Here is a 23,123-nt window from a genome sequence, read left to right on the forward strand (position 1 = left end):
GCACCGCCCCGGCACCGGCACCGCCCCGGCACCGGCACCGGCACCGGCACCGCCCCGGCGCCGGCACCGGCACCGGCACCGGCACCGCACCGCCCCGGCACCGGCACCGCCCCGGCACCGCCCCGGCACCGGCACCGGCACCGCACCGGCACCGCCCCGGCACCGGCACCGCCCCGGCACCGCCCCGGCACCGCCCCGGCACCGGCACCGCACCGCCCCGGCACCGGCACCGGCACCGGCACCGCCCCGGCACCGCCCCGGCACCGCCCCGGCACCGCCCCGGCACCGCCCCGGCACCGGCACCGCACCGCCCCGGCACCGGCACCGGCACCGGCACCGCCCCGGCACCGCCCCGGCACCGGCACCGGCACCGCCCCGGCACCGCCCCGGCACCGGCACCGGCACCGCCCCGGCACCGGCACCGGCACCGCCCCGGCACCGCCCCGGCACCGCCTCTGCACCGAGCCCGCCGCCTCACCCGACGGCAGCATGGCTGAGGTAACTCAACCTGCCCTTCCCTTCCTGTCCCTGGACAGGAGGAAGGCTGCACCTGAGGAAAAGCCCAACATCACCCGTGCATGTTTATGTGTCGCCTGTTTGACCTCAGGTCCTGTGTTGAAAGTAGGAGCAATCAGGCTACTTGTACCCCGGCAGTAGTAACCCTTCAATTTTAGGAGCAACTACATGTAAGATCGTGGGTGTGATTCCCGCCCTGCCTCCCCCCTCATTACTGCTCATCTTTTAACTCTATTCACAATCACAAACACGATCAAGACTGAAGTAGCTGAAGGGAGCCTACAAGAGAGCTGGAGAGGGGCTTTTCACAAGAGCATGTAGTGGGGACAGGACAGGACAGAGGGGACCAGGTTCAAACTGGGAGTAGGTTTAGATTAGATATTTGAAGAAAATTCTTTACTGTGAGGGTGCTGAGGAACTGGCACAGGTTGCCCAGAGAAGTTGCAGATGGCCCATCCCTGGAAGGATGGCTGAATGGAGCTCTGGGCAACATGGTCTAGTGGAAAGTCCATGGCAGGGAGTTGGAATGAGCTGATCTTTAAGGCCCCTTCCAACCCAAACCATTTTGTGAGTCTGTGGTTAGTAGAGGAGGATGAAATGAGAAGAGAGCGGTGAGTCCCAGAGCAAGTTTGAAGGAAGGACACACTAAGCTTCAGCTCACAGCTCAGATCATTCTTTGATGGTGGCCGGAGCATGGGCTGCAGTGTTAAAGTTGCCCTTGAGGTTCTTCCCTATCCTAGTGAGACCACCTCAGAGGTGAATTTGCAAGGATTTGGCATCAGAACTAAGCTAGATGAAAAATGTCTTCTTGTGTAAGGTTTAACAGTAGCATTTCCCACAGAGGAAGAACTGGATTCTGTTGGCATTACTGGAGCTTTGAGACATGCTTGTCTGCATGTCTCTGGTACTATCTGAACAGAAATCATAAACTAATCAGACTTTAGAGTGTAGAGAACTGGGCAGAATTAGGGCTAAAATACTAGGTTTCCTTAGTGGTTGATGCATTATTCAAACACTATCACAATTATGGTATTTTATAGACTTGTCTTTAAAGCAGTTGTGGGACTCAATTATAAGAACTCTGGCTGCTAAAGCACAAGTTATTTCAGTAAAATTGGAGGAGATGTGTTTGAAAAATATCCTAGAACATGCATATTGTATGCTAGCAGAAGAACCGTTAGTACAGAAAATTTTGTCATGATTTCTTAGTAGCTGTGATACACTCAGTATATTACTTTTTTGTATTCTGGGGTCATAAGTGAGATGTTCAATTCTTCCTGTTTGTTGATTATTTCACTCAGGAAGAGACTGGCAATCCATATATAGAAGAAAGTGCCTTTGAAGCACTGGAAAAAGACTCCCAAGAATTCATCAGTATACTGAACAGAGATGAAGCTCTGGAAAAATTCCGTGTCGAATATGAGAAGCTCCTTGCTGTTATGAAGAAGTCTCGTGAAAATGAAAAGCACCTCATGGAGAAATGCAGGAAGCTGAGTGCTGAGCTTGTGGAGAAGTCATCTAAAGTAGCTGTGCTCACCAAACTCACTCATGATGATGGGGAAACTATATCATCATTGAAGTCGGTAAAGTTCTGAGTAGAATGAAGTATGATCTGAAATTGTTAATGGAAAACATGGTAATAAGAAAAGCACCTGTAAGAACACTTGATTTTGTGTAGAGAACTAGCTGGATGACTTAAGCATAGAGCTGGCATCTCCAGTTTAACTTCTGCTTTGCTTTGTTTGCTCAGCCTGGTATATTTACAAGTTTCAATCCATTTCTGTGTTTATTTGCACTAAACCAACTCTGTCAGCTTTCAAGAACTTACTAACAGTTTTTGTTTAGGCTTTCCCTCTGTAAAATGGCACATTTTCAAATTAATGTACTGTTTTTGATTCATTAGTACTTTTGAAGGACTGCTTGGATGTTAACTATTGCCAGAACATTAAAAAAATCTACTTTTTCTTGAAGTATGGATTTTAGGCTAGGGAAGTGACAACTTATGTAAATACATGTTTCACAGTGCTTTTGAAATGGAATCCTATATAGCATTTCAGTGTGATTTCACCAATTTACTCTGATGTGTTGTTTGTTATTATTGATTTAAACTCTGTCAAATCAAAGTGCTTGGCTCACTAAAAAAAGTTGATGTTTTTAGGCTTACAGTGAATTTCACTGTCAGAAAACTAAAGCTGCCAAGTGATCATAAGTGGAACTTCTTCATTCTGGTGGTTCAAAAACTTAGCTTTGTGATACCTAGATAGGCTTTAATTTAGCACTTATTTGGGAAACCTCCATGCCTTACAGTAAAGTGTTTTGTTCCAGTAAAATAAAGTCAGTGTAGCAAGCCAGAGTGATTTTTGAGCACTGCAGAAATAGAAGTTCTTTGAAATGAAGTTTCTTGTCCTTAGAATTATGAAGAAAATACTTTAAGAGTAAATATAAATAGCAGCACTGTCATCCTATGGCTGCAGCTTGCAAACCCGTGGTACTGCCCAAAACCTCTTCAAGGAGGAGGAAAAGCATGGAAAATCATGTTGATTTTCACTGCTGCTAATCAAAACCTGGTAGATGAACATCAGGAACCACAATGATCCTTACAATTTCCTTTTTGCTATTACATGCCAGTACTCTGTGTGTGAACAGTAGGAGAGCTGATCCTTCAAGACATTCCCTAACTGAGGAGATGTCTTGGTAACATCATAAAACTGAGGAGCAGAAATGTTGGGAAAATAAGAGCCTTTCCAATTTCAGCAGCTAATTTTAAGCTCAAGCAGGATATGACTGAACCATATCGCCTACTATTGAACCCATTATGAGATTTTCTAGTGAAAAAGCTGCTTTACAATATGATCCTGCTAGAAATGATGAGCAATGCACAACATGGGACATTTCATTTCTAGTGGTATGCTGTGAGCCAAGTATAGAGCTGATACTTTTTCAGTTTGGTTGTGAGGATTAGTCCTTCTCTTAAAAGTTCAAGAATTATTTGGATATTGTTTAAATTGCTCATGGCTTGTTTGAGATTTTGCTTAGTAAATCCTTTATATTCCATGTTATTCTTCTTTCTGAAGGAAAGTTCTATTAGAGTTGTAATATTTCACTACAATTTTGTTAACATTCAAAGTTTGTCCCATGTATCCAAGCTAAGTGTTGAAGGAAGTTCAAATGCTAAAGTAGCCAAGATTATGTTCTTCAGTGCTAAATTAAACAAACAATCTAGGCCACAATTTAATTATTTATAAACCATAAAAGAATCCTGATGGGTCTGTTCTTACAGTTGCTGTAAAAATGGAATAGTTGCTCCAAATTAAGACCCTACATCTTGGTGACTTGATGGGTCATTAGGGTAAGAAATAAAAGCTGCAGAAGAAAAATTTTTCTCCATGTGAAGCTGGTTTGTACTCAGTAGGGTTTGGGGCAGGGGTTAAGCACACAGATCAGTGGCTGGTAGGACATGGGTCAGTGATAATCAACAGCTGTTAACTGTCAGGTGGCAGTTAAAGATCTGTTTTGTAGTTTTAATAAACTGGACATAACAATCTGCTTTTTACAGTCATATCAAAGGAACAAAGGGCCAAGCTAATAATGAAGGGAATTCAATTCTATTTTTCATGGCTAGGGACACTGATCCATGAGTCTGCACTGGAAGAATGCTAGAAGAGGAATTTATAGGCACTTGTGCTGCCCTGATTGAAATTACCAAATTTTCAATTTCCAGGCATATAAATCCAATATAAGAAGAAAATTCAATATAATAAGAAATTTAATTAATTCTCAGTTTCAGAGCAATGAAACTGATGTGATCTTTTGGGGTATTTGATGAACCAGTCACACTTCATAAGTTCCGCTTCACAAGTTTCAGGGTTCAGTACTTCTCCAAAGATTTTTGAATTATTCTAGCAGCAAACATCCAGTGTACTTCCTTTAATTATGCAGCAGACTGCCATGCATTACCTACCTGTCTTGTACTGCAATTACCCCGTGTTGCTGACCTACTGCAGCATTTCACACTGAATAACAATGTGAATATTTCTTCTATGAAGACTTCCATCATCAAAATATTTTGCTCCTTTTTACTTCTGAAAATAACAGATCTATTGATCTGCTCTTACAGCAGAAGACACAACCAAGGAGCAACTACAGTGAAGCTCAGTTTTGCTGATGCTGGTCTGTAGAAAATTCTTGTTTAGATTTTGCTTGTTAGAGTGGCCATCGCCTGTGTCTTCTTACTTTATTGATAAAAATTAGTATTATCAATACAAATTCAATACAATATCTTTTACATGCCAAAGATAAAATTCAAAAAGCTCAGCTTTGGGTGACGTGAAATCAGTGCTTATCTGAATGGTCTCATTGACTTCAAGAGATCACTTTTGCAAATACTCATCAGCATAAAAGACTCTGAAGCCACGAAAACCTTTCAGAGGCTTATTGATTTTATTCAACAGCCCCATTCCCCAAAACTTGAATTGTAATGATTTAATTCACCAATTTTAATCACAGTCTAATCAGCTAGAAGGAAGCTCTGATGTAAGTAATCAGCTTTAATCTTATTTTCAATTTGCATTTTTCTAGAGAAAGGATGGTTGCCTCTTACAGGTTGACAAATCTGAAACACATTTATTTAGTTATATTTTATGCTTTTCTGCTAGTCAACACGCATTTATTTAAATTCCAGAATTTAGCATTTTTGTGTAAGGTATTAATAAATGAAGAACTTGTAACTTATTAGATAATACTTAATGCTTTATGTATGATAATTTCTGCATTGAATGGAAATTAGAACTCAAAATGCATGACAAAAAATTCATTTTATATATAAAACTGTTTAAAAATGTTTGATACATAAAAGAAAAAGCAAATTTTTCAGGCTAAATTTTGAACTACATAATTTATTAAGTAATGAAAATACTGTTTGTAGGTAGTGAGTTTAATTGACTGTAATTTCAGAATTTCTGAGCAAGGAGAGTCCATTGTTTACCTCTTTATTGGTATGTGTGGGGAAAAAAGGAAGAGCAAAAATTCCTGATCTTATGTTCCAGATGGTTTCTCAAATTTGGATATGCTGAGTTAGTTGAATAAATAAAATGGGAATGTATTCCCTCTGCAGTTTGAAGAGGCTACAGATGTCGTACTTTGTGTTATCTTTCAGCAAAATCTGGTAGCCTATTACTTCTGCTAGTTCTATAATTTGAGCTTTTAATTTTTAAGGGTTTCATAAGTATATTAACAATATAACATAGCTGTCATAATTTATAATTTAACATTAAATAGGGCCTTTTTTTTTAAGAAACAGAGATGTCAATTACAATAAAGAATTTCTGTAAACAATTTGATATAAATTAAATTTTTTTTCTTCCTTGTGGAGATGGTTTCTAAAGTATTTTATTCCTGCTCTAATTTCATATGATGCAAGGCTTTCCTTGGGGAGACCCTAGAACTAATGTAGAACAGCACAGCTACACTTGGGGGTCTGAATCTGTACAAGTTCATGAAGTCCTCTGCTAGGAGCCAGCTGAGAAAAGAGCATCATGCTGTGATTTGAAGCTCAGGGACTTCTAGTGTAAAAGTAGTATCTTCATGATTTACTGAAACTTCAGGAACTTTCCTTCCAGTCCAGTCACTTGCTGAATTTCTGCATTTTTTTTAGCACAGGATTCCAGAAATGGTAGGAGCTTCATAGCTTCATTTGAACCTCGCAAGGAATAAGCCTTTTTTTTTTTTTTTTTTTTTTTTGATTCATAAGGGTCTGATTCAAGGGAGGGAGATGCAGAGGAAGTTATAAAATTAAGTGAATCCTCCTCTCCTGTCCCTAGGCTTGTGAGAGGCACACAAATATGTCATTTAAGTAACACCATGTGCTAAAATTTGGCATAAGAATTGTGCCTTGTCTAAAAAACTTGTTAAAATCAAATTACACTAAGTCCTCACAGATGAAAATGCACCAAGAGGAAGAAAAATTGAGTAACACCTTTTTCTCATCTAAATCAAATTGGATGTTCATTGTCCTAACAGCTAATAGGAATTTTACAGACATGAGTTATTTAAGTAGATGATACCTTTGTGGGCACTGAATTGTTAGTAAATTTTTACTGATATTGGTGGTACTCATGTGATCATAACCTCACAGAGTCTGTGCCCTCAGCTAAAACAAAAGATACGAAGTGAAGGGGAATGTTGTGAACCTAATAATGAAAAGGCACAAAATCTATTTTCTCAAATAAGCAGAGTATGAGGCAATTAATTTCTAATTTGTGGTTATTTTAAAACACAATTTAATTTATGTAATTATTTCCCATTTCATTTATAGGAGCTTGAAAAGGCCTGGAAAATGGTGGATAAAGCCTATGAAAGGGAACAGAAAACTAAGGAAACAATTAACTCACTGAAAAAAGAAATTTCACACTTAAATAATTTAATGAAGGAAAGAGCTGGACATGAGTACAAGTAAGTTTTTCCTCAGGGAGAGGGAAAGCCTGATCTGATTTTCTATCATTGTACCTTGTTTAGCCATGTAGACACAGTGGAAAACATAGATATTTTCTGTCTTTTACTTTTCTCATGAATACACGTTTATTTGTCTGTGTGTTTATGCAGTGAACACATACAGAATCAGGCTCTGACTGAGTTCATTCAGTGTTGGATTAATCTGAAAGATCAAGTAAAATGAATACTATGCACTTTCTCAGTATGTGTCATATTGTTTTATCTGACAAACTCTTCAGCATACTTTGAGAATAGGATCCTGTCAACATTTTTACATTTCACAGCAGCAAGGTCAAGTATATAAATCAGGAGGGCAGGAGACTTGATTTCTCTTCTGTTCCTAGCTTTGTTGTAGGGCTTTAACACTGTCTGTGTTCTTGTTTGTATTCTATACACTTTCAAGATTATGTTTTGCTTTTTTCAACCAAACACACATAGAGGGACCTAGTCTGAGATGGAGCCTCTAAGCCATTGTATTGTGCACATAATAATTATCCTCTGGAGCTGCTCAGAAGCTCTCCAGAACCTACTGTTTGTAGTATCAGGTCCTCAGAGACTGCTTATGTTGTAACATGAAGTTAAACTCAAAGATAAGATAAAGTGTTTTGACCCTATGGCCTCTGCACTTTCTACTGAAATTGCAGGTGGTTGGCTTGCCTGATTATGACTTAAAATTTTCACACTGTTTAAGGTATTTATTTACAATATGCATGCGGGATATGTATAGGACATACTTGTCCCTGCCCTCTTTGGGTATCCAGGCTGCAAAAACAGGAGGTCTTCAGTGTGCTCAGACACCTCCCTCCCCAAGGAGTGTGCCACCACATAAACCACCTGGGTCCATGACAAATCTTCTCCTTCACCTTTTGTCCCTGACACCTTCTGGACCTGTTTAACAGCTTTCCTTGGATCTAAATCTTTGGTAATTCAACCTCCCCTAGTATAACTCTTCTTGAAGTCTTCTCTCTCTAGTTGCTTTCTGCATTTTCCTGCAAGAGCCAGGAGCTGTTACTTTGCCAACACCTCACTTCTGTTTCCTACTCTGCCCAGGCTGCTGAGACCTGCCAGTGTACAATTTCTTCTTGAAGTTCCCTCTGTATTGCCCTCCAGTTCCATGCTTAAATACCCTATCTCGTGACAACACCATGAGACTAAGTAACTCCTTTGCAGATTTCATCCTTGAAAACCCAATAATCTTTTACAACAATTAGACTGCTTTTAAAGACTGAGCTTAAACCCACAGCTTGGACTACCTTTCATATTGCAAATGTGTCAAAACAGAGTCAGTTTTTATTTTTACATTATGACAGACATAACCTAGTTAAGTGTCCGGTCAGGTGAGGTGCAGAGAGGTTACAACACTGTAGCATTTTTGGTCTCTGTCTTGTTTTGCAGTGGGTATAGAAGAGGGAATTTTTCCCCTGTTACCTTTCTGGGAAATGGAAGGTTTATTCAGACCCATGAGGATGTGATACAATATGAAAGAGTTTTGACTTGGCTGATGGTCACTCTATACACAGTAGATAAAGCATATAATTCAGTTGACCATCAGTCTTCATACAGAGGAGTTTAAAATGAAAAAAAACTAAAAACCTCCTCTTTCTGGCATAGGAGGAAGAAGAGAAATGGCCCGTGACACTGCTTGACTATTATTTCCTTTCTTCTAGTGTTGAGGATTTGCTAAGACTTCAAGAAGAGGTAACAGAAGAGCGAGACCAACTGTTATCAGAAGTTGTGAAGTTACGTCAAAGTCTCACTGAGGTCACAGAGCAGCAACAGGAAACAGAAAAGGCAAAAAATGAAGCAGAACAATCCGTTTTGCAGGTCTGTACTGATCACCAGATGGTGGCTTTAGGCTTTGTCCTGAGCCTATCTCACACTTGCAATTCATCTCCAGTGACTAGGAGGCTACCACCTGTTCTTTTGCATCTTAAACATTTTCAGGAGTGCTCTGAGCGGACTCTGCTGTGAATGACTTTTATATTTTTCTGTAGTTCCAGGCTATGTACTATGTATTGTTACATTGTACAGCATTTGCTGGTTCCACAGCTTCTCAATACCCCAATGAGGCTAGGGTTGTTTCTTGTGAATTGTAATCTTCTTCAATGATGAAGAAATGGGATGTTTTCTATATTGTTAATCCTTATGTCTCTAAAGAGACACTTAGAACATCAGCCTGGAATGGAGATTCTTGGTCCCTTGCTGTTGGCAGTGGTTGCCATATTATGAGATACCATCATTTTAAAGAATGTATCAAAATCTGACTTAAAAATAATGAAGTTATTTTGTCCCTTCTTCTTTATGGGAAGCTTTTCCCAGATTCTTACTTTTTCATGGTTAGGTACCTCCTACTTTCTTATTTACTCTGATTCTGGATTACTGCTTTTCCACTTAAATTTTTCACCACACAATTGTCTGTAGAGAGCAGTCATACTCCATCTCTGCTTTACATGAAGTCAGGCTTTCTATTTTTCTGACCATCTGAGTAAACAGTTGTTCTTTGTGATCAATATATATGGCTTTCTTGAAATGTATACAGCAGCTAGAGATAGAGAAGGCTGAGGATCAGTGGGATAGCCACTGAATGGAAAGTCAAAAAATATGGAAGAGGGGACACAGAACTCTGATATATCAATTATATATGCATAATAATGAGAAATGAAAGAATTAAAGCAGAATATAAATAGGGACTGGAGCAAGACACCAGGAGAAAGGAAGAGTAGAAAAACACACTTAAAGAACAGAGAAGATGTAGAAGGAGCATTTGGCTTTCAGCTTTTTATAAATCACAAATAGAAAAGTAATGATCAGTCTAGGTTTCATGCACAGAAATTGTTTCTATTTATAAAGCACAGGACTGGTAAAGTATAAGAAGAGAATATAAAATCTTTGTTTTTCTGACAGCATTGTGGGAATGAGAGGAAAGAGTCAAAACTTGTTGAATCTTGGCAGCCTTAATCTTCTGATACTCACTTCATCAGCCCTTAAATTTACAGAATTGTTACAGCATTTGTAATCACCTCCCATTCTCCCAGTATGAAATTATTCTTCACTTCAGAGTGCTTAAATGACAATGTCTCTCTGAAGATCCTGTTGAAGACCCTGTTAGTTCTGGCAACTTTTCATCTGTGGGCTCAGAGGGGAAGGAATCCTTAAGCAAAGAACATCTTTCAATTGCTGGTCCCTGGCTGAACTGAATATTTCCATATGGATCAGCCCCCTGTGTCTCCTCTCTGCTGATTCTGCTCCATCAAATTTTTGTGGAGAGGCAGAGCAGGAGTCACAAGACAATCTATTAAATATGACAAAATTTTCCTCTTTCAGAGTTCCCACATAGGAACTTGGAGAGTAGAAAGATTGAGACCAGTTGTGAAAATGAACATCTCTCTCCTTTAATATCTGTGTAATAAGTGTTTCTGCTAGTCAGAGAGAATAATAAAAAGAAGAAAAGTCCTTACAATACAAAATCAAGCCCCAATTAATTTTAATGCTGCATTCAGAAAGTACTATTTTGCAAGTAACTTATAACACTAAAGGCATTTATGCCACTGTATCTCCAGAAGAATGCTTTTATGTTTGGGCTGTATCAGGCCCTTCTGTCTGGGTGAACTGACTGGTGTTAAACAAATTTTTGTAATCAATAAATAGGGCCCTCATGCAGAATATTTTGTTCAACCATTAGAAAACATAATTACTTCTGAGAAGATCTGGCATACAGTGGTGGTTGCAGTAATATAGAAGCTCTTGTTTTTAAAATCAAGCATAATCAGAGAGGTGAGAGGACTTGTTTTCCTGAATAAAAGGCAGCAGAATTTAAAATTGTTTTCTTCTCTGTTATTATAGCTTCAGCAAGACATCCAGCTGCGTCAAAGCGAGGAATTACGAGAGGCACGAAAGAAGGAAAAAATGGAGACTGAGCTGAAAAATCTTCTAACTGAAATGGATAACAAGCAAGCTGAGGTCCAGAAGTTACAGCAACAAATAGAGAATGACAAAGAGGAGCAACTGAAAATAGAAAATAACCTTAGAGAGCAGAAGGTAGGGTACATGGCACACTGTATTCATCAGGTCTAAGATTAAAGTAAAATTTGTAATTAAGAAGAAAATGGATTTTCCTGAAAGGAGAGGGAGAAAGATTAAGGTAATATATTTTAATAAAAATATTAATTTACTAATAAGTAAGTATGTAAAGCTTGCTGAAAGATTTCAGATAGATTTCTCACAGAAGCTGGTAGTGGATCGCAATGATATTGTTCATCTTGAAAAATCACAGCAAATGAGACACAGTCTATGAAGAACATGGATGATCTATAGGAGCGGGAGACTGCCAGTTGGACTTCTGACTATATCGCCAGCTTTGCTATTGATTGTGTCTAGTGAGATTTAGTAAAATAATTTTACCTCCATCCCCTTCTTTCTTCTTTTTCACAATAATTTTTATATGCCTCTCAAGCCTGTGAAAGGGCAAGGAAATGTCTTCATAAACCTTTTTGATTGATTTTCTTCATTCTGTTTCTAAAAACTTTATCTGGCCATGTCCTAACATAGTGTTCTGCAAGTGTGTGAATTTTCAGGTTTTCAGTCCATTTCCCCTGACTTTGAGATACTCTCAGAGAAGCAATTTCAGTAAATGGCAGGGGAGATCTCATCACTGTAAACCAGTCCTACCTCAAGGAAACTTCCTTGTAAGTTGTGTGTATCTTGCAAATTTATAACTTTTATGGCTTTTTCTTCCCTTCTGGTCCTTGAATTTGAGAAGGTAGAGGTCTCTGCCAATTTTCAACACAAAATCTTAATAAAATACTCAAAAAAGGGATCAAGAGAATACTTGATTAATTATCTGAATATCACTGATTTAATGCAGCTTTTGAGGGCAGCTCCATCATCTGCCATGACAATCACATTGTATACACAATTCCTCATTCTTTCCATTCTTCCTCCTTTTTATAGTCTCTTTCAGCCCTTCAAAGTGTAGATTTTAGGGACATTCAATTATCCAAATTGTCCTGGAAACCAAGGGTTCACATAAAGTACTGTGTGTGGGCTAATTAACCAGACTTTTGCGTTTTCTTCCTTGCCTGTGCTGGCTTGAAGGTGTCTGTGAATACCCTAAATGGTCTTTTGCTTGAAGTCTGTCCAAAACACAGGCTATCCAACTCTGCAAGGGTCAGGGTAGAAATCTTCAAAAGAAGGTAAGGCAGCTATTGCAATTTCATCAGGTTATTGTCTCAATTCAATTGTAGTTGTTGTGATGCCTACTAATCTTTTATTCTTATTCTTATTTTATAAGAAATTTCTAATGAATGACCCTTTCTCACATGACATTGATAATGGTTTGATACACTAGCTGTAAGCTTTATGCCACCCCTGTCCAAGACTCAATAAAGGGTTGCCTGAAACAGTGTTATCCTGACATTTGCAATATAAAAAGGAATATTCCTTGTTTTTACACTAGATTTTATTTCTTGTCCTTTAATGTTTTTAAAGGTGCAATGTATACTGACTTCATCAGGAGTGAAAAATATGATGGTTTTTCTTTCCTTATTTTTATATGTAGTATCTGCAAGGAAATTTCCATCAAGCAGAAGATAAATCTGGTAGCTCCAGTATTGAAATGTATGTTCTGTATAGAAACCACAAAACCACACAAAACCATATGTTTAACTGAAGACAAATTAAAGAGCAGAATGCTTTGTCCTAGTCTCAGCAAGCCATGTACCCAGAGAAATGTTATCAGCACATTTATGTAGGATGCTTAGTCATAAAACAGAGCTCCCCTGCCCTCTGCTGATTGAACTGATTTGAATCTCATACTCATTTTCAGTAATTATATGTAGCAAGCTCTATTATGTGATGGTTGCCAAATGCCTCACAAGAAGTAAAATATCTATTTACCACCTGCAATAAACACCTGCTAAGCTTCCAGAAAAAAAACAAAACAAACTGGATCTACTGTTCATTAGAAATTATGATTTCTCCATGTCATTATGATAATGTATCATATTTAGTAATATTAGTAATTTCATTGACAGTGAAGGCTGGTTGTTAAGCAGACAACATTCTGCAGCAGCTTTTGTCTCCTGGGTAGCAGGAAGGTTCAGTCTTCAGGTGTATGTAGGTATTGTAATGAAATTTAGAAGAATTAATAGGATTGTTCTTTAATCTAACAGACCTTGAATGAAAAAGCTGGTAAGGAACTTGAGCAATTGAAGATGAAATATCAAAAGCTCACACAAGAGAGTGAGCAGCAGAGTGCAATGCTTGATGATGTGATGAAGGACATTGGTCAGAAGACCACACAACTGAAAGTAAGTTCCAGAAGGTTCATTCTACCAGTTGTATCATTCCAATGAAATCTTACCACCTGGGACAGGGATGACTTCAGTTCTTGTCCTGATAGTTCCCCATGGGTAGTTTTGGAGGAAATGTGAGTAGTATTTAGGAATAGATCTGGCTGATGCTGGATGCCATTCTTTCTATGGCTGGTAGTCTCCAACCCTCTCATCTGACAATGTAGTACCTGTTCTCCAGGAGGAGTTGTTTCATAAAACACATGAACCAAAATGTTCAACACCCTGTTCATGAAGGATGGGTGGTCACAAACATGGGGTCTCTTTTAAATCCTGAGATTTTCAAATAAGGGGAATGATTTTCTTACAATAATTAACATAATTTGAATTTTGCCAAAATCCATTGAAAAATGGTTATAAATTATAACAATGGTGTCCTGGATAGTTTCCACTGAAGGCAGTTACTTTCAACACTAAAATTTATTCCCCCTCATTATCAGTTGAGAAAGTTAAATATAAGTAACCAAGATGGTTTACTTTCAGATCAAAAGGTTTTTGTTGCCTGACTTCACATTACTTAACAGTCATTTCATACAACTCAGAAGCAGATGAGTTGCTATTAAGGAAGAATTAAAGGATTCATGCATATTCTTTTTAGGGTATTTTGAGAGCACTTGACAAAGGTTAATGTATAGATGTTGGATGCTATTATGTTATTTTCCATGTCTTGCATTTTGTGTCACCATTGGGGTTAAAACATTAAACATTAGAAAATTCAGGTAGAAAATAATTATCTTCTTGAGTTTTATTGAGTATAACTAATTCACCTGAATAAAAAGCTTGTTTGCTTGTTAGTCTGATAGAAACTAACCCCTGACAGATTAAAAGCTCAGTTCACAACTAATACAACATAGATAATTCTAATTTGCTTAATGGAGGATGATAGGAGCTTTCTTTCTGTTAGTCAAACTGAAGGCTCTTTTTCTTACTTATTTGAAAAACAAATTACTGTCTTTTCCAGGTTATCCAGTTTTATCATTTTCAATGCCATCATTGTTTAAAACTTTACAAATATGACTTACATCTGGGAGTGTCAGAGGATTTTGAATATATGTTCTTATCCTGATTTCAGGAAAAGTTGATGGAACTTTCAGAGTCATGCTCAAGGACTTCTGGGAACAAAAATATAGAAGATACTGCCCAGTTAGTAGTTAACCCAGCTGCTAAAGATTAAGAGCTGTAGTCATTATCTGGGGTGCAGTTTTTGTAGGGCTTGTGCCTGCAATACCATCCTGCAGTGTGCTGGGCAATGTGAATTGTCAAACTACTCTTAAACCGCTTGAAGCTTTTTGTCAGTAAGAACTGAGGAGATTCCCATTCTCCCAGAGGATGCTTCATAGCAGGATTCCCCTTCTCACAGAATCAGTATCTGAGGCTGTAAGTGGAACACTGTAGTCTGTGATGGCTGTAAAACCTAGCAGTGGCACTGAATTATACAAAGTTATGCTTGCTTCTTAAAAGGAAAAAAACTGATTGCTGTTGAGATTTATTGGCTATGTTTCCCAGTAACCAATTATGCAGTATTTTGATTGATTATTTTTTCCTCTATTGTATAGCAAATGAGACAGACTCTGTATTTTGCTATTTCTTTAAAGCCAGAGGTTATAAAAGGGATAGGGATAACACATACCTGCTATTTAGGGACATGTAATCAGACCACACTATGGGTATCTTTCTCATCACATTCACTGTGCCTAATGCTTCAAATAAAATAGAGCTGCCTGTTTTTAATCTACAGGACTAATTGGGTAGTGCTGTGTGAGGTTTGCAGCTTGAGGTTCTTTGTTGATCATCTTCAGCCCAGAAGTGTAAGATTTGATTATAATTTTCTTCTCCCAAGCTGGCTTTCTTTAAATTATTTTAAATATTTTTCAATTAGCTAATTATTTTTCTGCAGCTGACCCACAGCACTTACATGTTTTCTTTCTGAGTTACATGGAGTAAGTGAACACCAAATAAAAAAGCATTTTCTTCTTTCTTTCCGTGGATGCTTTCTCTCCCCTTTCCTTGTTGCTATTCTGTAGGAGTTACAGGATGAAACAGCTCAGATGAGCCTTGAAATTTCAAAGCTGAGCAAAATGAGAGATGTTCTCCAGAGTAAGCTGCGTACTGCAGAGGAACACAAAGTTGATGCAGAACATGAAAAAAGCATGCTAAAAAATCAAATAGTCAGACTGGAGAAAGGTAGGTGCCTAAGAGATAGGTGGATCTGTTTTCTGAATTCTTTTAAGTTATTCTAGGTACCCAAATAAGCATTAGCATCAGCTAATGCATTCAGTTGTAAAACCTGTTCAAAACTACTTGAACTGGTTATGTAATGTCAAGGCTTTAAAAAAAGTCCACTAAATTGTTTCTGCTTTTTTAACAGCTGTACAATTTGAACCCAGAATTCACTGTCTTTCCTCTTTTTCTCTAGAGTTGGAGACAGGCAAAAAGCAGGCAGAGACTGATAAGAGAGCCATAGATGGGCTTGTGAGGGAAAGGGATATGCTAAACCAGGTGAGTTTGCATTGGTCATATTGATAAGCCTCACAGCTTGAGAATGAAATGCCTGTAGCTTAAACATTCACAGCAACACAGAAATGTAGAATACATAAAGTTAAGTTAAAGCCTTCAGATTTCCTTAAGCAGATGTACAAACTACTTCTTTTCTGTGCACTGAAATAGTGTTAGTATCCATAAACACACAGAAGATTTCCAAGTTTTAAGTATAAACCATCAGGGAGTTCAAACTGCAGACCCATTATTTGGTATCCGAAGAGTTTGCTATATCTGTGTTTTTACACTCTGTATCTTATGAAGTTTAGTACTAATCTAGGCAAACTGTTTGCTAATAGAAGAACAAACAGAGTGTTGATACACTGTGTACCAGCTTGGCAGGCTGTTTGAGTAGTAATCCTTGCTTTTAGATCTGTTTCTCATACTGATTATTTCCCATCAGCCCAAGGTTCTTTTACTGCAGTATAGAATCTCATGTTTATTGGCAGTTCTGAAGTGTTATTTACTAAATTCAGTGCTAAAAGATGATTTCTGACATGCCTTATTTGGTGTAGAATCACTGTCCTGTGATCTAGCAGAGGCTCTGATTTGACAGGTAACAAATACTTGTTTTTTATAGGGAAGGAAATTTTAAAGTGGGACTAGGAGGCTGATTTTGTAAAGATGATACGTTGATGTTTTCTGTTTAATCTTTATGCAAAATGTTAAAGTAAGCTTGGTTAATTTCAAGCTTGAACTTTCTATTGAAGACATGAGAAAGAAATTTATTTGGTTTTATTATTAATGTTACTGACTATTGGCAAGCTTTACAATCAAAATCTGTGAAAGCTGGTAAGGATTTTCCAGTCATTACTTATATCCACTTGTAAACAATCCTGTCAATTTTATTTTTTGTAATGCAGACACTAGTGTTTTAGCTTGAAATCAGAAAAAGCTCTATTTGGCACCTGTGCTAGAGATTTTGTTTTTTAAATCCTATTTAAGGTTCAAGTATTTCAACGGAACAATTAGATAATGAATAATAACATTGAAAAGTCCATAATCCACTTTGACAGTGGCATGCTTTTGTCATAGTGGTGACAGTGTTGCATTTTCAGCTCAAGACTCATTATTTTTTGTTCCCATTAGAACTTGATCAAGGCTGCAAATACTACTCAGAAGCAGATAGATTTGATGAAGCTCCATGAACAATCAAAACAGAACTTGGAGTCAGAAATCCAAAATTATAAGATAGAAGCTCAGAAACAAAGGAAGATTATTTACCAATTGGAGAAGGAGAGAGAGAGTTTCATCAAGGAAATGAGTGAGCTCAAGGAGAAGGTAGGAACAGCTCTTTGTGCAAGGGGTTCTTTCCTATCTTACTCTCAGAACTGCGAAGACTATACATTAATTTTCCTAACATGCCAGTGGGAGAAAGCTTGGATTGGTGATCTTCATACAGTGTACAAATATTTCTTGCTGTCAATGCATGTTGACTGCTACTGCTTCAGTTCACTCTAGGGAAAGCTTATCAATTGGAGAGACTTGTTTTTTTCTGTGAGAGACTTGGACTCCAGCCATGTATTGCTCTTATTCAGCAATCAGTTGTGAAATGAAGCTAGGGCTGGAATTCAAACCAAGGCCTCTTGACTTCTTATACATGAATCCCACAGCTGAAACTCTCATATGCAGTTGGAAGTTATGCTTTGATTGTCCTGTCTTAACTGCAAAGGACTTTTTCTTGCATATGACCACTGTCCTAAAATTGAAGCCAGTGAGACCTAACAGTGCTCAACATCTTTGTAAGGTACTTAACATTTTGAAGGTTTACTTCAGTATGTAACATCTCAGCATGTTCAAGATCATTGGCAGGACAAGTTTTTCAGGAGCAGCTGCAGAGAAATACTGCATAAAATTTGTGTTGCCTGCTGCCCATCATTATATATAACTTTATTCCTGATGAATTAAAATCAAGATCATGTTTTTAATATGTTCCATTAACTGCTGAGTATCACATTGGAGAGCCCTCCAAGGAGCTCATTGATTTACTGGGATTTGCTTCCAAGCAGTTTGACCTCAAAAGTTATTTGCTATCTTTTCACAGTAAAATTATCCTTCTAACTTCATTTGACCAAGGGCTTTTAAATCATTTTGGAATGGTGTATGCTCCGTTGCCTGGAATACCTCTTGTCATTTCCTTGTAAATAATATTCCACAAAAGTGAGATTTGTCTTTGTTGCTAAGTCATATTTTGCTTCTTTCCCTCAGTGCATTTCTAACAGTGTAGATATGAGTTAAGAACATTGTAAACTAGGGCCAGAGAGTAATTCATAACATTCAGAGCTACGAGGCTCTTTCTTTTAATTCTATTTGGGGTTGCCCATAGTATTTTGAGGGTGAGAATGACAAATGTTTGTTTGCTTACTTTTTCTTCTTTTCCACTGCTACTTTGGATGTAAATTTTCTATCAGTTCTTATAAGGCAGAGAGTTGGTAAATTACTTATGACACTTGAGCTGTTTGTATAGTCATGCCTGCATTGTGACTGCAACTTTCCAAAGGACTGGCAGGTTTCCTTGGCTCACCAAAGGGGCAGTTCTTGACTCTGCTTACAGGTGAAGAGCAGTAAGAACAGTTTTGAGCACAGGAGTATGTGAGACAGCAGTCTTGTCCTTAAAGTCCAAATGCAGGGTAGGAGGATAGAGGATCAGGATTATTATGTAAATAGGTAATATTTAGGTTCACTGTTTGACCTATTCAGACTTGGGAAGCTGTTTCAAAACTACAGAAGTCATTTCACAGCTGGTGGGGAATGAGCTACTGATGGCAGTAAGGCTATGGCTAGTCAGTGCTCCTGTGTCACCTTTTGCCAGGAACCTAGTTTTGCAGGAGGTTGCACCCCACATTTAGAATTGCATAAGAGCTGGAAAAGAGCCAAACCCATCTAAGCCCAGAGATGTAGCTATTCTGGCTCTGAAAGCTGTCTGGCTATTTATAGCAGCACATACTCTACAGAGCTGCAGAATGCATCTTTCAGAATCATCATTTGTAGGCACACAGTTTGTGGTGATTGGGAGTGGGGCTGTGGCTGAGCCCCATCCCCAATGGGCACAGCTGTGAGCAGCACTGACAGCAATGAGCCAGGGAGTGCCCAGGGGCACTGAGCACCCACCAAAGGGACAGAGGGCACACAGGAGCAAGGCACGAACATGAGGGGTATATAGAAGTTTGGGCTGAAGAGCAAGAGGAGCAGCCCTCTGAAGTGACATGATGTTCCTCTGTATGGGTGGGTGCCTGAAGCCTTCTAATGTAGTATGGTGTTACTCTGGGCAAATGCTTAAAGCTTTCTGAAATTGTATGGTGCTACTCTGTGCATCATGCCCATCCTGACTGTGACAATTGTTTGCTATTAACTGATGAACAGTGTCAGCAAAATTATATACACAACAGTAAAATATTTTTAGGGTGAGAGTTCATGCATGGCTTCCTCTTCTATTTCCTTGGCTGACTGCTTATTTTCAAGTCACTGCCACTTGTTGGAAAGTCTTACTTCTAGATTAACCAGTACAAGTAAGAAAAAACATCTGTTCCTTGTGCTTTGTTATGTAGCCTGAATTACTGATACAACTTTTAGCAGATTTTTTCCTTTTTAAATTGAAATTCTTAAATTTTGAAAATTTGGTTTCTCTGTGTAAGGTTTAGGCTGTTGAAAAGGAGGCAGTGGAGTATATCTTTCAGTTCCATCTGAACTGTTCCCTGGCTGTGTTTTCTGAGGAGTCACAAAACCAGTCTTTAATAGGTTGTTTTTTGTTTTTTGGTTTTTTTTCAAATAAACCCTTTTAAAATATTGAGTTTGCAGTTAACAACCTATCCAGGAAAATGAAAAGATACATTTCTTTTTTTTAAGTTCACGTAATCTTTTGGAAAACACATTCCTCAATAGGCAGATCATTAAGGCCATGGCAGCACTTCCTGGAGTGGTTAAAAATGGATAAGCAAATATGGACAGCACCATTACTGGCATATTGAGTAGGTTTATAGAACTACACAAGTAACCAGTAGTAGATGACAGTGTAGTGTACAAATAAAAAAGCTATTAGGATAGAGGAAAAACTATGAATACCAAATCCTTTTTTCTTAGCTTTGGGCCCTCATTTCCAAATCTGAGAGGTGTAGTGTGCCTGTTGACTAAACAGGAATTGAGCATGCTCAGCCTCCCGTGGGGCTGTGTTGGGAAACACTACATGTATCTTTTCTGTATTTATAAGAGAGAATTATTTGGGTTTAATAATTCCTGAAAAAGCAAAATCAGCATCTAGCCTGTGAGCACAACTCAGAAAACTTTGTCCACAATCTTACTGCACTTATATTGTATGAGAAACAAATAAAACACTTACAAATGCAGTGACCTACTTTCAAAACTTGCTCCAGCCTATAATCACCATAGTCCAGATAGAAAATATGCCTTATTGATTTCTTCTCTGTGCTATTACTATTGGCAGGTTAAACAGCAAAGGAAAAGGCAGAAGTAGGTTATAAACTGTGACTGTATTTTTGTATTGCATTGTAAGCAGTTCCTGGGATCACCTGAAGTCAGCTACAATGTGCTGGAATTGTATTCCTGCTTCTGTAATAAAATTTTTGATATTTAGCTCTCCCCTATCTTCAAAGTTGGTTGGAGGTACCTGGTGGAATACTTAATTATTTAAACTCCTGTCCCCTAGTTATGCCTCCTCAAGGCTTTACTGCTGAGGAAGGGACAATGCTGTAAACTGCAAACTTTGCAGTTATTGACTGTTTGACGTAAACACTTGTTTTCTTCTTCTGCTTTGACATACAAGCATGTATTTTAGCCCAAAACTCTACTTTCAAAAGTGGATTCAGGAGAACAGGACATGAACTGCATTTGGACATTGACTTCTCTCTTGGATTTTGTCTGTGTGATTCCTCAGCTTTTTTTTTAATGCCTAATTTTTTTTCCTGGCTTTATGGCATTGTTTTCTCCTCCTGGGTAGGGAACATGGTAAACTGTGTTTTTGATGTGTGTGCTCCTTAGTATTGTTTTATTTATTTATTTATTTTTGTAATGCTGAATTCTATATGAATCCTGCTTCCTTGAGCTCCTCAGTTTTCAGCTTTGTATAGCAGGAGAAAAATAAAAAATAAATTTTTGAAAAATATTTTAAAATAAAAAAAATAGAATCTCCTCATAATGATTAGCAACTATTTGTATTTTTCTAACATAGCAATCATTATGTGTTGTTATGATAGTAACTGCTTAAGAAAGGTGTCTGCAAAATTTTTTGATTTTGTTAGTTGATACTACATGTGATCATCTTCTTTCTATAGTCCACAATGCTCTATTCTCCTTATGTAATCTTCACATAATTATTTCTAATCTTTCATAGAAGCAACTAATGGTGATTACCTACTTATTCAGACCAAGTGTAAGTTACATTAACTGATTTTCTATTATAGTAATTCTATCTGAACAGTTTGTAATCATCAACTCTGTGGTCATGTTTTCATTTAAAAAATTGGGTAGTTAGAATGAAGAGCACATGCAGTGCTTCTGGAAAAACATGTATGTTAATTCATCTTATCATACAGCTGACATCCAAAACAACATCCAAAATCTAGATTTGCTTCATAAATAAACAGTTTCTTGATGGAAACTGTTTATGTTGATTTTATTGCATCCACTCTGTGGTAATATTTTCTTTCAGTAGCTTGTTGTTAAATATATGCACCTCTATAAGTTTTAGTCTTGAATGAAACCTAGGTATGAGATTAAAATACAATTTTGTCCCACCTAAGCAAGTCAGAAAGGTTAAACTTGTATTTGGACTGGGGCAATTTTCAACTGTAGTTAGAACTGCTTATCACAGGGTTTTGAACTTCTCATTTTCAAATCACAAACTTTGTCCCATCCTTCTAATCTTGTGATGATGGTTTAATCATGTTAATTTCTTTCCTTTCCTTTTGCTCCAGGTACTCAATCACATGAAAGATCTTGAAATGCATCAAATTCAGATCTGCAACTATGAGAAGGAAATAGAAATGCAAGTAATTAAATTGAAACAGCAACAAAACCTTTGTGAAACTCTGAGAACAGAGAGGACCCTGTACAGTAAAAATCTGATTGAAGCTAAGGTAGAAGGATACATTTTTCCTTGTGCTTGCTCTTGTTTTATTTTTCCTGATTTAATTTTAATTTGTTAAAGGGAAGCTCAGTGGATCAATGGCAGAAGTGGTTTCTTCATTCCTGTGGGTTTTGGGGAAAGGAGTATTTTATGTCTCTGAAGTTTTATCTACACCATTTGTATTTGGACTGGAGTCCTCAGTTATCATATGGATATATCCCTGCTTCAAACCATGCATAAAATCATGGTACACTGGAGCCACAGAATCATAAAGCCATCCTGCCTCCAGTCTTTTTTATCCCTTTAGGAGTTGTATGCATGTATGTGAAATAGGGTATAAGGGGAATAAGATTGCCTTCTTAGCCCTGAATGAGTATGCCCATTACTGTGAATAATGATTTAGAAAGCAGAGAAACACTTTCCCAGCTGAAGTGGAATTTTCTGTCAAGAACCAAATGCTTCTGCCTTGCTTGTTTCTTTCACAGAGTGTCATTTTCCTCAGGAGATGATTCTTTCCATTCATATCTCCTCCTTCAGTATGTCACTAACAAAACTAGAAGAAGAGAACAGAGCACTTAAAGATATATTCTGTTATTCTGATGTAAAGATCTAAAATACTACACAAATCCTATTGTAATTGGCAGATATTGGGACCCTGGATAGCTGTCATTTTAAGCCTTGGGTTATTTCTAAATAAGTATTTATGACATAAGCATGTATAATAAATTACAAATTTATACTTAGGTTTCAATAGGTAGGTATTTTGTTTGAGAAGCACATGGAAATGAACTGTCAAAGTCCCTAACAAGCTGTGAGCTGAATTCTATGAGGAATGCACCATTTTGCCATTTATGTGGGATGCTTTACTTGACTGTAGTCAGCCTCTCATCTGGTGGATTCAGTGTTGGGATTCTTGCTGCTCCCAAACAATCTGTCAGGAGAAATATGGCTGAAAAATCACAATGCTGATTTTTTTCCTAGTTATTTTTATTTTAAAACACATGAAATAAATTTTGTTATTTATAAAGAATGGTGAGTTAGAAAATAGAGCAGCCTTTTGGTCTTTGGGTTTTGAATATTATGGTGGTAACACTATGCTGTTCACAGTTCCAGTTGTTGGAGACCAATATTTAGACTTTAATAGTTTA

The 23,123-nt window shown here is 37.9% G+C and overlaps 1 protein-coding gene across 1 annotated transcript in view; it reads left to right on the plus strand.

Annotated features, from left to right (window-relative positions):
- Positions 1-434: 434 nt before the first annotated feature.
- Positions 435-23,123, plus strand: part of CFAP58 (cilia and flagella associated protein 58) — a 56,908-nt gene continuing 34,219 nt past the window's right edge. The window contains exons 1-10 of the mRNA XM_021536293.2: positions 435-498; positions 1,818-2,099; positions 6,830-6,966; positions 8,673-8,829; positions 10,849-11,043; positions 13,176-13,313; positions 15,380-15,539; positions 15,772-15,854; positions 16,983-17,174; positions 21,824-21,985. Of these exons, the coding sequence (XP_021391968.2) occupies positions 490-498; positions 1,818-2,099; positions 6,830-6,966; positions 8,673-8,829; positions 10,849-11,043; positions 13,176-13,313; positions 15,380-15,539; positions 15,772-15,854; positions 16,983-17,174; positions 21,824-21,985 (1,515 nt within the window). The 5' untranslated portion in view covers positions 435-489. The remainder of the gene's footprint in view (positions 499-1,817; positions 2,100-6,829; positions 6,967-8,672; positions 8,830-10,848; positions 11,044-13,175; positions 13,314-15,379; positions 15,540-15,771; positions 15,855-16,982; positions 17,175-21,823; positions 21,986-23,123) is intronic.

This window comes from Lonchura striata, chromosome 7 (assembly GCF_046129695.1).
Source record: "Lonchura striata isolate bLonStr1 chromosome 7, bLonStr1.mat, whole genome shotgun sequence".
NCBI classification, from domain to species: domain Eukaryota; kingdom Metazoa; phylum Chordata; class Aves; order Passeriformes; family Estrildidae; genus Lonchura; species Lonchura striata.